We start from the raw sequence: 14,083 nt of genomic DNA, 5'->3' as shown, positions 1-14,083 counted from the left end.
GGGTCCCAGTACTGTCAAGTTGACCCCTTCTTCCTCAGGAGGTCTGCTGTGGTGTGCTTCCTATTGTTAACAAACAAAATTCGGATGAGTAAATTAGAAGATTTCTTTGGCTTTATTCAATGATTCATGAATCAGGCAGCATCTCATCTAGCAAGTAGAGGTGTGTTCCAAGGAGTTGTGCAAAATGGAAGATTTATATCAGAAGGAGGGTCAGGCAAAAAATTGTAAGCAAAAGAAAAGAAAGGATTGTTCCAGGCAAAGTCACCTTCCCGTAGGGGGAAGAGAAGGTCTTATCTTTCAGATTACCTCATCTTCCTTTGGGGAATGGAGAAGACCCATTGGCAGACTCCTTGGCATCATCCATCAGAAAATTCCTGACTGACCTGGTTAAGACTACATTACTGGGGAAGGTTGAAACTGCAGTTAGATCTAGGTAGTAAACGCCAGTTTAAGACTTGAGGCTTTAACCTACACGATGCCATTTGGGACCTTTGGTTTTCTTTTGTACACTGTCCTTCCTTTCTCACAAATTCAGCAAATATTTGAGAGCAAATTGTGTGTCAATACTGTTCATAGAACTTACCATTTATAGTAGCTACTTTTCGTAAGAAGTTCTCTCCTATGATCTATAATTCCAGTTTGTACTATTAGTGTCCTGCTAAAATGATTGTGTTTCTAATAAGGTAAATGTGGTATTATGATTTATAATAAGAAACATGGTCTTTGACCTTATTCCTGACACAAACTCCTAAAACCTTTGGAATTTTCTGTGATAAGAGCAATAAAGGTGTCTTAATTATGTTAATGAGGTGACTTTTGGAAACCCTCTAGATAACCTATGGTTGGGGGCTGGTTGTCAGAGGAATCAACCATGTGAGTAGGAGATTAGACATTTCAGTCCCACCCCAGACTTTTGGGAAGGGAGAGGGGCTAAAGGTTGAATCGATGCCAATGGTCACTAATTCAATTAATCATGCTTATGTGATGAAGTCTCCATCAAGTCGCAAAAGGTGGGAGTTCAGAGAGTTTAAAAGTTGGTGAACAGGTGGAGATTTGAGGGGAGTGACATAATCAGAAAGCATTGGAGTTCTGTGCCCTTTCCACACACCTTCCGCTATGCATCTCTTCCATGTGGCTGTTCCTGAGGTATATCCTTTTTATAATAAACTGGTAATCTAGTAAGTAACGTGTGTCCTAGTTCTGTGAGCTGCTCTAGCACACTAATTGAACCCAAGGCCGGTGTTGTTGGAACCTTCAATCTATAGGTCTTTCAGAATCTGCACATGTAACAACCTGGACTTATAGCTGATATCTGAAGTGGAGGGGACAGTCCTGCAGCCCGAGCCCTTAACCTGTGGGATCTGATGCTATTGCCCGATAGCTAGTGTCAGAATTGAGTTAACTTATAGGATTCCCGGCAGGGGTCTAAGATTGCTTGGTGGTATGGGAAACCTCCTCTTCCCTACCCCATACATGTTGAAACTGGGTCCAGAGCCTTTAGTAAACAATCAAAGAAGAGGTCAATGATTGGCAGAATACCCTTAAAATAATATTTTATTTTAGTAGAGGTATTCTGTGATTTAATCCAAAAGAGAAAGGTGGAACGTGAAGACTGAGTAGATACCAAGCACCTTAGGGTGACTTTCTCATTTATACCAGTTTCACTGCTTTAAGCCACTTATAAGACTACTTTTGTTCGATTAGAAACATTGCCATCAAGCTATCTCATTCAGCGTGGGCTTTTTCACAGTGTGGAAGTGCAAAACTGGGGGAAATAAAAGTCTATTTCATGCTTAAATGGAGGCAAAAACATTAATATAGTTATCACCATGAGAACATGAGGATTATCAGAGATTAAAGTAGTGAATTTTCCCATTTCCTTTCAAAACTGACACAATGTGATTTGAATTTCCCTAAATATGGTGAAGAGCCTTGGATCACTCTTTTATATGTATGTTTATATCCTAAGCCAGTGTTTCAGGGACTCTGGCATTTAGATTTGTGATTAACTCTAAAACCTATTTCCATGGGGCTTTTTTTTCCTTTCCCTTTTTCTCTTTCTTTCTTTCTTTCTTTCTTTCTTTCTTTCTTTTTTTCTTGAGTTTCAAAACTGTTTGGGCCAATAAATCTTTCTACGAATGTCAGATTGGTCAACATTGAGGAGGTAAATGGAAACTAATGACACTCATCAAGTTGATGATATGAATGATTTATTGGACCCAATCATTTAACACTTTCAAAAAGTCAATATTGGGGAAAGAAATGGGGCTCTTATTATGGTAAACTGTATTTGCGCTGTCAGCATTCAATGATTTATTACAAACCTGTGGCTAGGATTAGGATATTATAAATGGGGGGGGAAATGGAAAGCTCATTAATTTTTTATCCCCACAGGTGGAAGACATGCAGTGGGCTAATAGAGAACACACTCACCCAGCGTCTGTCTGCAGTCTGCCCTGTAAGCCTGGGGAGAGGAAGAAAACAGTGAAAGGAGTCCCTTGCTGTTGGCACTGTGAGCGCTGTGAAGGTTACAACTACCAGGTGGATGAGCTCTCCTGTGAACTTTGCCCTTTGGATCAGAGACCAAACATCAACCGCACAGGCTGCCAGCTTATTCCCATCATCAAACTAGAATGGCATTCTCCCTGGGCTGTGGTGCCTGTGTTCGTTGCAATATTGGGAATCATCGCCACCACCTTTGTGATCGTGACCTTTGTCCGCTATAATGACACACCTATTGTAAGGGCTTCGGGACGAGAACTTAGCTATGTGCTCCTAACAGGGATTTTTCTCTGTTATTCAATCACCTTTTTAATGATTGCAGCACCAGATACAATCATATGTTCCTTCCGCCGGATCTTTCTAGGACTTGGCATGTGTTTCAGCTATGCAGCCCTTCTTACCAAAACCAACAGAATCCACCGAATATTTGAGCAGGGCAAGAAATCGGTCACAGCACCCAAGTTTATTAGTCCAGCATCCCAGCTGGTGATCACTTTCAGCCTCATCTCCGTCCAGCTCCTGGGAGTGTGTGTCTGGTTTGTTGTGGACCCCCCCCACATCATCATTGACTATGGAGAACAGCGGACTCTAGACCCAGAGAATGCCAGGGGAGTGCTCAAGTGTGACATTTCTGATCTCTCGCTCATTTGCTCACTGGGGTACAGTATCCTCTTGATGGTCACTTGTACTGTGTATGCCATTAAAACAAGAGGTGTCCCAGAGACTTTCAATGAAGCCAAACCTATTGGATTTACCATGTATACCACCTGCATCATTTGGTTAGCTTTCATTCCCATCTTTTTTGGTACAGCCCAGTCTGCAGAAAAGGTAAGTACAAGAATGCATATGCCAACCCTTCTCTGGATTTAACTTCTTTCTTTAGGATGCTTTCCCACTTTTCTTTTGGCTTACTTATATTCTCTCAAGATGATTCAGTCTATTTTTTCTTATTTAGTGTGTGTATATGTATATATATATATATATATATATATATATATATATAATTATGAAATCCCTCAAGGTCACTTAACTTTGAATATGTGTTGACTAAGGTTGATTTTCCATGAAGAATGCTTTCATGTGTCCACCTTGGCAGAACTGAAAACTGAAAGATCTCACATTACTTTCTGGGTTTCTCTTCCCAGGTCTGTTATCTACTAAGATGACTGTTTTTTTTTTTTCCTAATGTTAATTAAAAATGAATGGGAGAAAAGAAAGTCAGACATAATTCATAGGGATGAGCTATCCCAGAGATATCCCATTGCATGACGAATGCCTCCTTTTCTGGTTGTAATGTGACTCTGGGAAAAAGCTATTCCTTAATAATTATGATGGTTTTAGTTATGGAGGCAGGGCTTATAGTAGAGCAACAACCACTACAAAAAAAAGCTGAAATGGCTTAGTTCGATCTGTGCCATCTTGCTACTTCCCTTCAGCCTCCATTGTTATCACTTTTCCATATGTGAAAGGTGATGTTGAAGGATTTAAAAGAAGATAGCAATGGGCAGTTTTACAAAAAGCAGTTTCTAATTTTTCAGAAGGTGAAGATCAATTAAATCTCTTAAAATAATTTTCTTTTGTCACGAATCTCCAATTATGCCACGAATCTCACATAAATCACTGCAAGTAAAGAACATCTATATGAAAGGGAATACGTGCTGAACTGGATACATGTAGTTTATGTCCAGAAAAGCAGAGAACTAAAGTTAAACATGAATTCCAAGCTTTGGGTAGTTTAACGGAGACAAGCTGTTTTATAAAACAAAGGCAAATGCTATCTTTCTGAATGAATAGTCCTTCAGCCCTAATGTGCATATGAAAAAGTTATTCTCTCAGAATGAGGGTTTAAAGATTCTTCCACCCTCTGTCATCAGAAGTTAGGAGGAAATCAAGCATCCTGGGGGCAATTACATTCCCTAGTCTCTAACATTCCAAGTGAGGTCATGCATGACTCTTAAAATCCCAACTAATTCAGAGGAAAAAGTACTCAACAAGGGCACAGAGAGCTCATTAGTATGAGCATTCATCCCTTACTAGATCAATGTGGCTTTCAACCATGTTTGGACAAAAAAAATGTACTTCAGCAAACTTGCTGCTGAATAGAAAAAACTTACCATGGGTTCCAGACCTGTGACCTTTCATGAGTGAGATGGTCTGATAGAAGTCCATGAATATTTTATGTAGGACCAAGCACATGGCAGGAAAATAAAGTAAGGCAGTTTGATGCTCTAAACCCAATAAACATTATATTTTGACATATGTAGATAGGAATTTATTAGGATCAAACTTGTAAATTTGACTTAGGAGAGAATGCATGAGCTGGAAAATAAATCTCTCAATGTCTGTTGGGTCTGTTTTGATATAGTTAGTTGAACTAGTCAGGGCAAAACAATATTCTTCAGAGTATGGAAATGTCTGCATTAGGTGAATTATTAATAACATTAAGTGGTACTTGTATTTGTATTTGAACCTAGGACTGCCTTTTTCAATATACTGTTTTATCTGAAAAGGGGCCATAAGTAGTTTATTTTGCTTTCTGGGTAATGAATACTTACCCAGACAAAATCTCCTGAGTTCTGACATCTAACTTCCTTTTCTGTTTCTCTCTCTTGCTTTACATTTTATAAATGATCCTCTACTCTTACTTTTCACATTGTGACTTTCAAGGGCAGTGGGGGTAGAGCAAATACAAATAAGATGATATGTCTATTTGCATAAGTCTTTCAGTGCCTCAACTTTTAGAATAAATAAAATCATGGTACGACATTAAGCGATTAGTATCATCACAGCAGTGCAAGCATGCATTATACGAATAAGCATTCTTAAGGTAGTCGAAAAAAGGTGACCATTGTCTCTCCGAACTAGAATCCTGCTAAACTGGGGCTGTCCCTCAGCAGCAGTGCCGGAGGAAGGAAGAGTTTCAGGGTAAAATGGGCAGGAGAATACGCTGAGGGCGGGGAGAGACGGCTGGTGCCACCGCGCCCTAATTGCCGCTGAACACGTGTCTGAGACCTGGAGTTTGTGTGTATATTTTCAGGGACAGACGTTTCCATGCCTACAGAGGTCTGACTGAATGCTAGACACAATTCATTTTTTTCTTTCTTAGCTTTGTGGAATCAAAGGAAGTCAGAGAAGCACATTGTGAGACAAATTAGAAAATGTGTTAAGTGGATTTATTTTGTTTTCATGATATAATGGAATGTGGAAAAGACTGAAGAACTCAGTAAGAAACACAAATTGTGGGAATCTTCAGAGCATTGTAATGTCCTTAGATTATTTAGTCAGTCTTAGGAGCTACTGAATTTAGACCGGCTCTGCATCAAGAGCTGTAAGAAGCTAAGATTTGGCTACTGAGGTATTTTATAGAATACAATTATGTGTCATCCTAAGCCTTCACATAAAATTTGCTACCTGCTTGCTATTCTCTGTCAAAATATCTTTACTATTCAAAACAGTACACAAAATGCACAAGAAGATTTCTTTTTCACGTTGCTAAAATAGTTGACACCAATATTAAAAGTGAATAAAATTCTCTGTCTCTAAAAAAAAAAGGCTTTATATAAGTGTTATTGACTTGGAGGACCAAAGAGCTGGTCAGTCCTCCATTCTCATTTCTAATGCTCAGCCAATTAGCCCACGTTATCAACTTGAAGTGTTTGTAGCAGGCAGTACACACATCCATTAATTCAGTAGATCCTTATTGAGCATTGTGTCCAGTATTGTGCTAATTATTGAGCCCGTGTCAGTCCTCTTCCCGGAGCCTTCCTTGTAAGGCTCAGTCTGGCTCCCGGCCGATGCCTGCCTGACGCCTGCCAGCACGAGCAAGGTGCCAGGCTCAAAGGCAGGAGAAGATGAGGCTCAAGGGCAGGGGAAGATGGTGAGGAGTCAGATCTGAGATGAGAAAGCAAACAAGAGAGCTATGCATCCTGTAACTGTATGTCAGTGACATAGAATTCATAACACAGGAGACAGCAGAAGAGCAGAATTTCTTTCGGTATGCATTTAATTATGCTTCTTAGAGTAATCTACAAAAGAAAACTCATCTAACCATACAGGTCTCTCTGAAATTGTAACAGAAGTAGGAATAAAAGCTAAAATTAGTTGAATAATTTAGACAGATGTTTTGGAAAACCCCTGGGTAAAATCAAATTATAAAGGTACATTTTAGCATTCATAAAGACAGACAGCTCTGTGAAGTAAGTCTTTATTCAATGATAAAACACCATTTAATTTCCCCACTTTTTTTTTTCAGATTTTGAAATCAAGTTGAATCATGTTTTTCCAATAGAAATTAATGACATCATTTATTAGATTTGTACCTACGGCTGCATTCCACTAATTCCTAGTGGAATTTTCTTTTCCTATAGAAAAGTGGTGTGAAGGAAGGGTTGACACACTGAGGCATGTTCATGGACTCACGCAAACTCTCATAATTGTACTGAAAAGACAAAAATAATAAAATAGAATTAGTGCAATAGACAGGAAAAGAATCCTCAGGGATGGTGAGGAGCTGTTAGGATGGCAGAAATCTCTTGAATACGTATTTTACCACCTCTAATTGCACTCATAAAGCCAAGGTAATCAGACAAGGGTTATGACATTGCCAAGCTCCAAAGAGCACAGTGCTTCAACCAGATCATTGGGTGGAAAACAAACAAAACACCCTCAAAGCAGAAAAGAAAGCAAAACTCAAAAATTTCAAAAACCCCTATATGCTAAAGCAACCTTTCTTCCCTTGGTGCATCATGGTCCAGTGGCTCAAGTCAGAAACCTGGGAATTGTCTTAGACTCCTCCCTCAGCACTCTCCCACTCTTTTATTTCTTTCTCTCACCTGCAGGTGTCATCCTTGAAAAATTCCTGAGGGGAAAGAGTATCCATTTGATGTATATCTGAGTGAATATGTGTCTTAACACAGAGGCTTTCATGTAGTACCTTCTCAGTGAATGCCTACTCAAGGTGTCCACAGAGTGCCTTGCACAATAGCGATCTAATATAATACTGTAATGCTTATTTATGATTTCAATTAGACTGTGATACAATGGGAATCTTATATCTTCATCTTATTGTCATCCCCATTACAACAACTTTTTTTTTCAGGAAAACAAGTTTCCTCATTCTAATGATGGGCCATATGCATTTCTTTTAAAAAATGTTGTCATCACTTATTCTGAAATAGGGCTGCTAAATACGTAGGGAGAAAGGCAAAAAGGAATTATAGTTGTCTTAGTTCTGTCTAGAATACAGAGAACAAATGGGATTTGGTGCAATTAATCAAATACTTTTGTCTTATCATCCTTCCCTCGTTCTTTTACCGCGTCTGTCTGTTGAAGGGCAGAAGAGTATGGGGGTACAGAGATGGATAATGGGAGTAAGGAAGAGCTTAAGCTCTGCAGAAGGTGGATTTGGGTTCAAATCCTGACTCTGCTAAATTGGCTGGGAAAATGTCGGCAAGGGCTATACTTCTGAAGGTTGTAATAAATTCTCCTGGAGAATGCAAATTCACATGGAAAGCAATATAAAGCGGTCACTTGCCATCTGTACCCAGCCCTACTCTAGAACTCAAGCAGACTTGAGCTCATATCCTCTAGAAAAGGCAGGAAGAGGGGTGGCTTCAATAAAAACAAATGCTTCTTTTGTCTCATTATGGTGTGTTTTTTGGTACTAATAGATACCTCAGGGTAGTTTTGCATGAGAATGATATGAGTCATGACAGGTGTTTAGCATGTAATAAGTTCATTCCTTGTTGGCTGTTACTATTATTAGGCTATAATTTATGAGGACAGGGATCTTATTTGGTTTTGCTCACCATTATATCCTCATCACCTAGTTGAGGACTGGGCCAGCATAGAGTCTCAAAAAAAATGTGTTTAACGACTGAATACATTCATATTTATCCAGATAGTTGTCTCAATTTCTCCAGCCTTTTAGACCATGTCTGTGCAGCGCCCCCACTCAATGTGTTTTCTAAAATATTAGAGATTTACACCAGGGTGTATATCATCTGTATTAAGTAAATTAAAGAAGGCAACAAGATCTGTAGGACCCAGCGAATGGGAAGAGAGGATTGTTCCTGCGGCAATGCGTAACTGACTTCCTATATTTAGCCAGAAATACTGGAAAGTATCATCAGAAATCAATTGCTGAAATATGTTAAATTTGAAAAGTGAGTAACTCTAATAAGAGTTGTGAAAGGTAGTTCTGAAAAGAATGATAAAATTACTGCTGTAGGGAAAAGTTGAGATGAGAAAAGAAGAGCCTGAGAACCCTGTCAATATCACCTAAACGACGATGGAAGTGATTTTTGGAATAGATCAGACCAGAGTAGTTCTCCAGCCACACCCGTCTCTCAGCATTGCTTCATTTCCTTCGACAGGAAGGAAGTGGAAACAGGATAGATTTTTTCTTTGCTAGTCAATGTACTGTCATTTGAAGCAGATGCCTTTGAAGGCTTCAAATAGATGCCGCGGTTTCATGGCTCCTATTATCGTGATACCTATTTCAGGTATGGTGGAAGATTGTGTCCAGACGAGATGAGTCATACCACACTAGCATACCAAACCAGAGTTGCAGTCAACTCCAGAAGGGGAAAACCGAATAGAAAAGGGAAAAGGAAAAGCAACCAGAAAAGAAAACATTTATGTAATCTCATTTACGCACTCAGTTAAAATGATATGCTTGTGAAGACACAGAAGGAAAAAATGAAATAAGAAGATTCTAGGGCACAGCGTAGGCAAGCCTGTTAAGTGGCTCTCCTAGAGAAGGCTGCCTTAGCCAGGCTTATTACTTTTTTTCCGGTTGTGCTCCATATTACCACTGCAGAAAATTGCCAACTTACACATTTAGGGCAATTCTTTTGGGGATGCCTATCTTATCTGACAGCATGAAGAAATATTTGCTCAATGAACCTTGCTTAGATTCCATGATCCTACTTTTTTGGGCTCTGAGGATGCTGTGAGGCCTCGGGCTACTTAATTTAAACATTTGGCTGTTAGTGAGACTGTGGTATTTACACATTCATCTTTTTTTTTAATTGAAATTGAATTTGCAAAGGGTTTGAATTTTCTATGCCCAAATTATAATAATTTAATCAACTATACAATTAGATAGTCAACCTGGGAACTTAGTCCTACAGCTAACTCATCTCATTAAAATGGTTTAGCTTTCTTAATATGTTTAAAAATCTAGACTACTAGATTTGATTAAGACTAAAGTGTGAATTTTTTCAGTCATAGTGACCATGACCTTATTTCAGAAATGTTCTGGGGGAATGCCGTACAAATAGACTTAATTTTTCTTCTATATAGACAGAACTTTAATGATACCCCAGACTGTTGATAGTACAGAATGCAGTGACTAATTTACTTGTATAACTTCAGATTGCATTTTCCGTGATTCAGTAGATGCTTATATCTTATGGAGCACACAGGGTGCCAGGGAGAGCAGATTGCAAGCAAATAGTTCCTTTTGGCTGTAACCATATCACATTTGTATGTTATGAAATTATTTTTTAAATCTCTAAATGCAGCATCATATGGGTTAGTACCACCCACCCCAAAAGTGTAGAAAATATTTAACCAAATATTAGTATAAATTCCAGGTTATCAAAAATAAATGCAAAGCAGAGTTATTGGCATCATTAAAAGAAATATAAAAGAAGAAACTTAGTCTGGCTTCTGGTTCACAATATGGGCTGGCATGAACATATATATCCCTTCCCTCTAAGGCAACAGTGAAATTTAAAAAATAAGAAAGAAAAAAAGAACGAAAGAAAAGAAAAAAGAAAAACAGGAAGAAAAAGAGGACAGGAAAGAGAGAGAAAATGGGAAGAAGCCATTATATTTTTAGAGCCAAGATAAGGTAGAACAATTTGGGAAAAGTCTGAAAAATAAAAGTCAAATGGGTATGATTTATAGAGAAATTAAAAGAAGGAAAGCACAACCCAAGAGACACAAATGGTTCTTACCATGACAGTTTCAAATAATTCCTAACCCTGGAGTCAGCATAAAGACCTGACATGGGCATGGGAGTGACCATCAGCAAAATTATTTAAAAAGCTACATTTCAAAATAGCTAGTCCAAGTGAGCTTCTCACTTTTCCTTTCTGTTCCAACTTTTTAAAAATGTTTATTTATTGGGGTGCCTGGGTGGCTCAGTTGGTTGGGCGACCGACTTCAGTCAGGTCATGATCTCACGGCTTGTGAGTTCGAGCTCCATGTCGGGCTCTGTGCGGACAGCTCAGAGCCTGGAGCCTGCTTCGGATTCTGTGTCTCCTTCTCTCTCTGCCCCTCCCTCACTCATGCTCTGTCTCTCTCTGTCTCAGAAATAAACATTTAAAAAGTTTTTTTTAAACAAACATTTTAAATAAACATTTAAAAAATTTTTTTAATGTTTATTTATTTTGATAGATGGAAAGTGAGCAAGGGAGGGGCAGAGAGAGAGGGAGACAGAGAATCCCAATGAGGACTCAAATTCATGAACCCTGAGCTGAAACCGAGGGTCAGATGCTTAACTGACTGAGCCACCCAGGAGTCCCCTCCTTTCTGCTCCAATTTAACAAGGAGAAAGATTACAGGTATTAGAGAATTCTACTCTCAAGAATGGGAATTATCTGATGGTAGGATTATGTTAGTCTACTTGTGTGGGTATAAGGTACTGAGAAAGAAACCACGCAGAATTTGAAGTAACTTTATTTCAGACAGACATGAACAGGTGGGCAATAAGAAATGCATCTTCTATACAAGATAGAGATATGATAAAGGTCTCAGCTCTTAGATAAAGTTCCTCTTGTGGTAGGTGGTTTTGTGTGCCTTTATCCATGCATCTTCAAGAGAAGCCAGCTGGGTACAACTGTCACCAACGTACACAGGTGTGTGGTCAGCCCTCCCATCCAAGGAAAATGGACCCCACCAATAATCCTTATCAACTGACCTGGCCCTACATCATAATCATACAACAGCCAAGGGTGTCATGGTAACTGAAGACCCAATGTCATTGTTTAAAAAGACACATACACACATACAAACACACACATACACACAACAAAACCAGAGGTAATTCAGAAAACGCAAGAGAATTTTTAACAACAGAATTTTAATGAGTGTTCCAGAGAGAATCCAGAGAATATTGAACATACACACATGCATAGGTTGCTGTGGAAAAGATCAGTCAGAAAATAAGAAAATGATCCTAGAAATTAAAATATGAATGTGAAAATAAAAAGCTGAACAGTTGAATGTAAATACACGATAGCTGGGGTTAAGAGTGGAGATCTGAAGGGTGAAATCAGAGGAAGAACCAAGAAGAAAAGGAGGAAAGTGAAAAAAGGAAATCTGAGCAAAAGTTAGCACACCATGGGGCGCCTTGGCGGCTCAGTCGTTGAGCAGCCGACTTCGGCTCAGGTCATGATCTCATAGTTCATGAGTTCAAGCCCCGCGTCGGGCTCCGTGCTGACAGCTCGGAGCCTGGAGCCTGCTTCTGATTCTGTGTCTCCCTCTCTCTCTGCCCCTCCCCCACTCATGCTCTGTCTCTCTCTGTCTCAGAAATAAACATTAAAAAAAAAATTTTTTTAAAGCACACTGTCAGAATGGATGCAGGATTCTGAAATATATCTAATAAGCATTGAGAAGAAGAAACAGACAAAGAAGGGAAAGAAATGGCCAGATAAAATAAAATAAAATAAAAAACTAGAAGTTTCACAAATTGAAGAAAGACAATTTTTAAAATCGAAAGGCCCACACATCTCAGTAAAATTGCATTAATTGAGGGAAAATTCTAAGAACTTTTTGAAGGGAGAAAAGATACATACAAGATATGAAAACCAGGCCTCATATGCCTCCCTGGATTCTAGAAGGCAATGAGCAAAGACTTTCTAAGGGAAAGTATTTTAAACTTACAATTGTATAGCCAGCCAAACTATCAATCAATGTGAGGCTAAAAATGTATGTGGCTCAGAAAATCTGATGCCTACATATCTCATATATGAATTATTCTAGATGTTATCCAACAAAATAAGAAAAGCATATCTGATATGAGATGAGTAACAGTGGCATTTCATATAACCTCGAAGAAACGAAGGTATTTAAAAAGGGATTATAAAAGGATCTATTGGACCCTACTGTCTAATTACCCTTTAAAAGGTAGAGTTTTAGTAATTATGGTTATTCCTTCTCTGCAAGCCCAGTCTTGCTACCTGGATGAATCTGAAGGGAATAACATTCAGTAGCCATATACAAAAATCACTTACTTTGTTAGAAGAAATCTGGAAACGAAATACAGAAATATGGAAGTGAATATTAACAGTGTAAGCCCTGTTAAGTTAAAAATATTAACACAACTTTAAAAACTTGGGTGATGACTAAAGACAGACAACAGAGAAGTTGTGTAGGCATATTAAGGCATATTAAGTCACTCACAGATACAATCCAAATTGATAACCCAAGAGATAAGTGCATGATTTAAACCACAAGAAAAAACAAAACAAAACAAAACAAAAAACATCCTAAAATGTGTTAATTCTCTAGAATAGCATCAGGATATGGGAAGTTGGGTGATGGAGGGTTTTTATTTGAGAAATACTTAGATTTTATTTCATTTAACAAATTTACTTGATAAACATAGAATTGACTGCATAGAGAAAGGTTTAAGTGAAAGTCTCAGGAAAAACCTTTCTAAGACAACATGAATGCATATTCTCATATTGGGGCTTTTGGTATGTAATGTGTGTTTTGTGAAAAATCTTTCAGATGCAGAAACGAGTGAGGGATTTTGAATTTGTAAAATGACGTGAGAGTTTTTGATCGTCACAGTTTATAAATTCCCTCTTTTTTAGGATTTAGTAATGCCATTACTAAATAAATATTTTTTAAGGGCCACAATTTAAATATTTGTTTACAGTCAGTGATTACATTTGGTTAGAAATATTTGTTAAATGGAGTGCCTGGGTGGCTAAGTCGGCTAAGCATCCGACTTCGGCTCAGATCATGATCTCATGGTTTGTGGGTTTGAGCCCCCGCATCAGGCTCTGTGCTGAGAGCTCAGAGCCTGAATCCTGCTTCAGATTCTGTGTCTCCTTCTTTCTCTGCTCCTTTCCCACTTGCTCTGTCTCTCTCTGTCTCTCAAAGGTGAATAAATGTTAAAAAAAATTAACTTACAAATATGTGTTAACTGCTATATGAAGGGACCTTTGCTTGGTGTTTAAGAAAAGTAAAGATGAGTAAGAAGTTTGCTATCAAGTTGTTTAGGGTCAAGAAGGGGCCAAACCAAGCACATGGATGACCAATACAAGGCAGAATAACATAAATTGAGGCAAAGTGCCTACTCTGAGGTCTTGGGGCCACAGACAGAGAAGGAGGAAGGTAGCATATCCTTTTGAGGGATCAAAAAAGTCTGCATGAAGGAGGTGGAAATGAAACAGGTTGTGTGTAAAACCTGTGACTGAAGGGAGTGTTCACCATAGTCACAGGGAGAGGTGGGTGACCTATCCATCCCAACGTGCCCTGTTGTTAATATCACTCCTGTTACTCTGAAAAAGTATTTTGGGCACTAAATTATATTGTTACTCATACAATACGATCAGATAAC

General features: G+C 38.6%; 1 protein-coding gene across 4 annotated transcripts in view; it reads left to right on the top strand.

Moving 5' to 3' along the window:
* The window catches only part of GRM8 (glutamate metabotropic receptor 8), a 765,850-nt gene that overhangs the window by 682,610 nt on the left and 69,157 nt on the right, over window positions 1–14,083 (top strand). For all 4 annotated transcript variants that reach the window (XM_045495503.1, XM_045495499.1, XM_045495500.1 and 1 more), the window contains exon 9: window positions 2,395–3,330. In XM_045495503.1, the coding sequence (XP_045351459.1) occupies window positions 2,395–3,330 (936 nt within the window). The remainder of the gene's footprint in view (window positions 1–2,394; window positions 3,331–14,083) is intronic.

This window comes from Leopardus geoffroyi, chromosome A2, assembly GCF_018350155.1.
Source record: "Leopardus geoffroyi isolate Oge1 chromosome A2, O.geoffroyi_Oge1_pat1.0, whole genome shotgun sequence".
Taxonomy (NCBI): Eukaryota; Metazoa; Chordata; class Mammalia; order Carnivora; family Felidae; genus Leopardus; species Leopardus geoffroyi.
The sequence above is the reverse complement of the archived record's forward strand: the minus strand, read 5'-3'. Positions and strand labels throughout refer to the sequence as shown.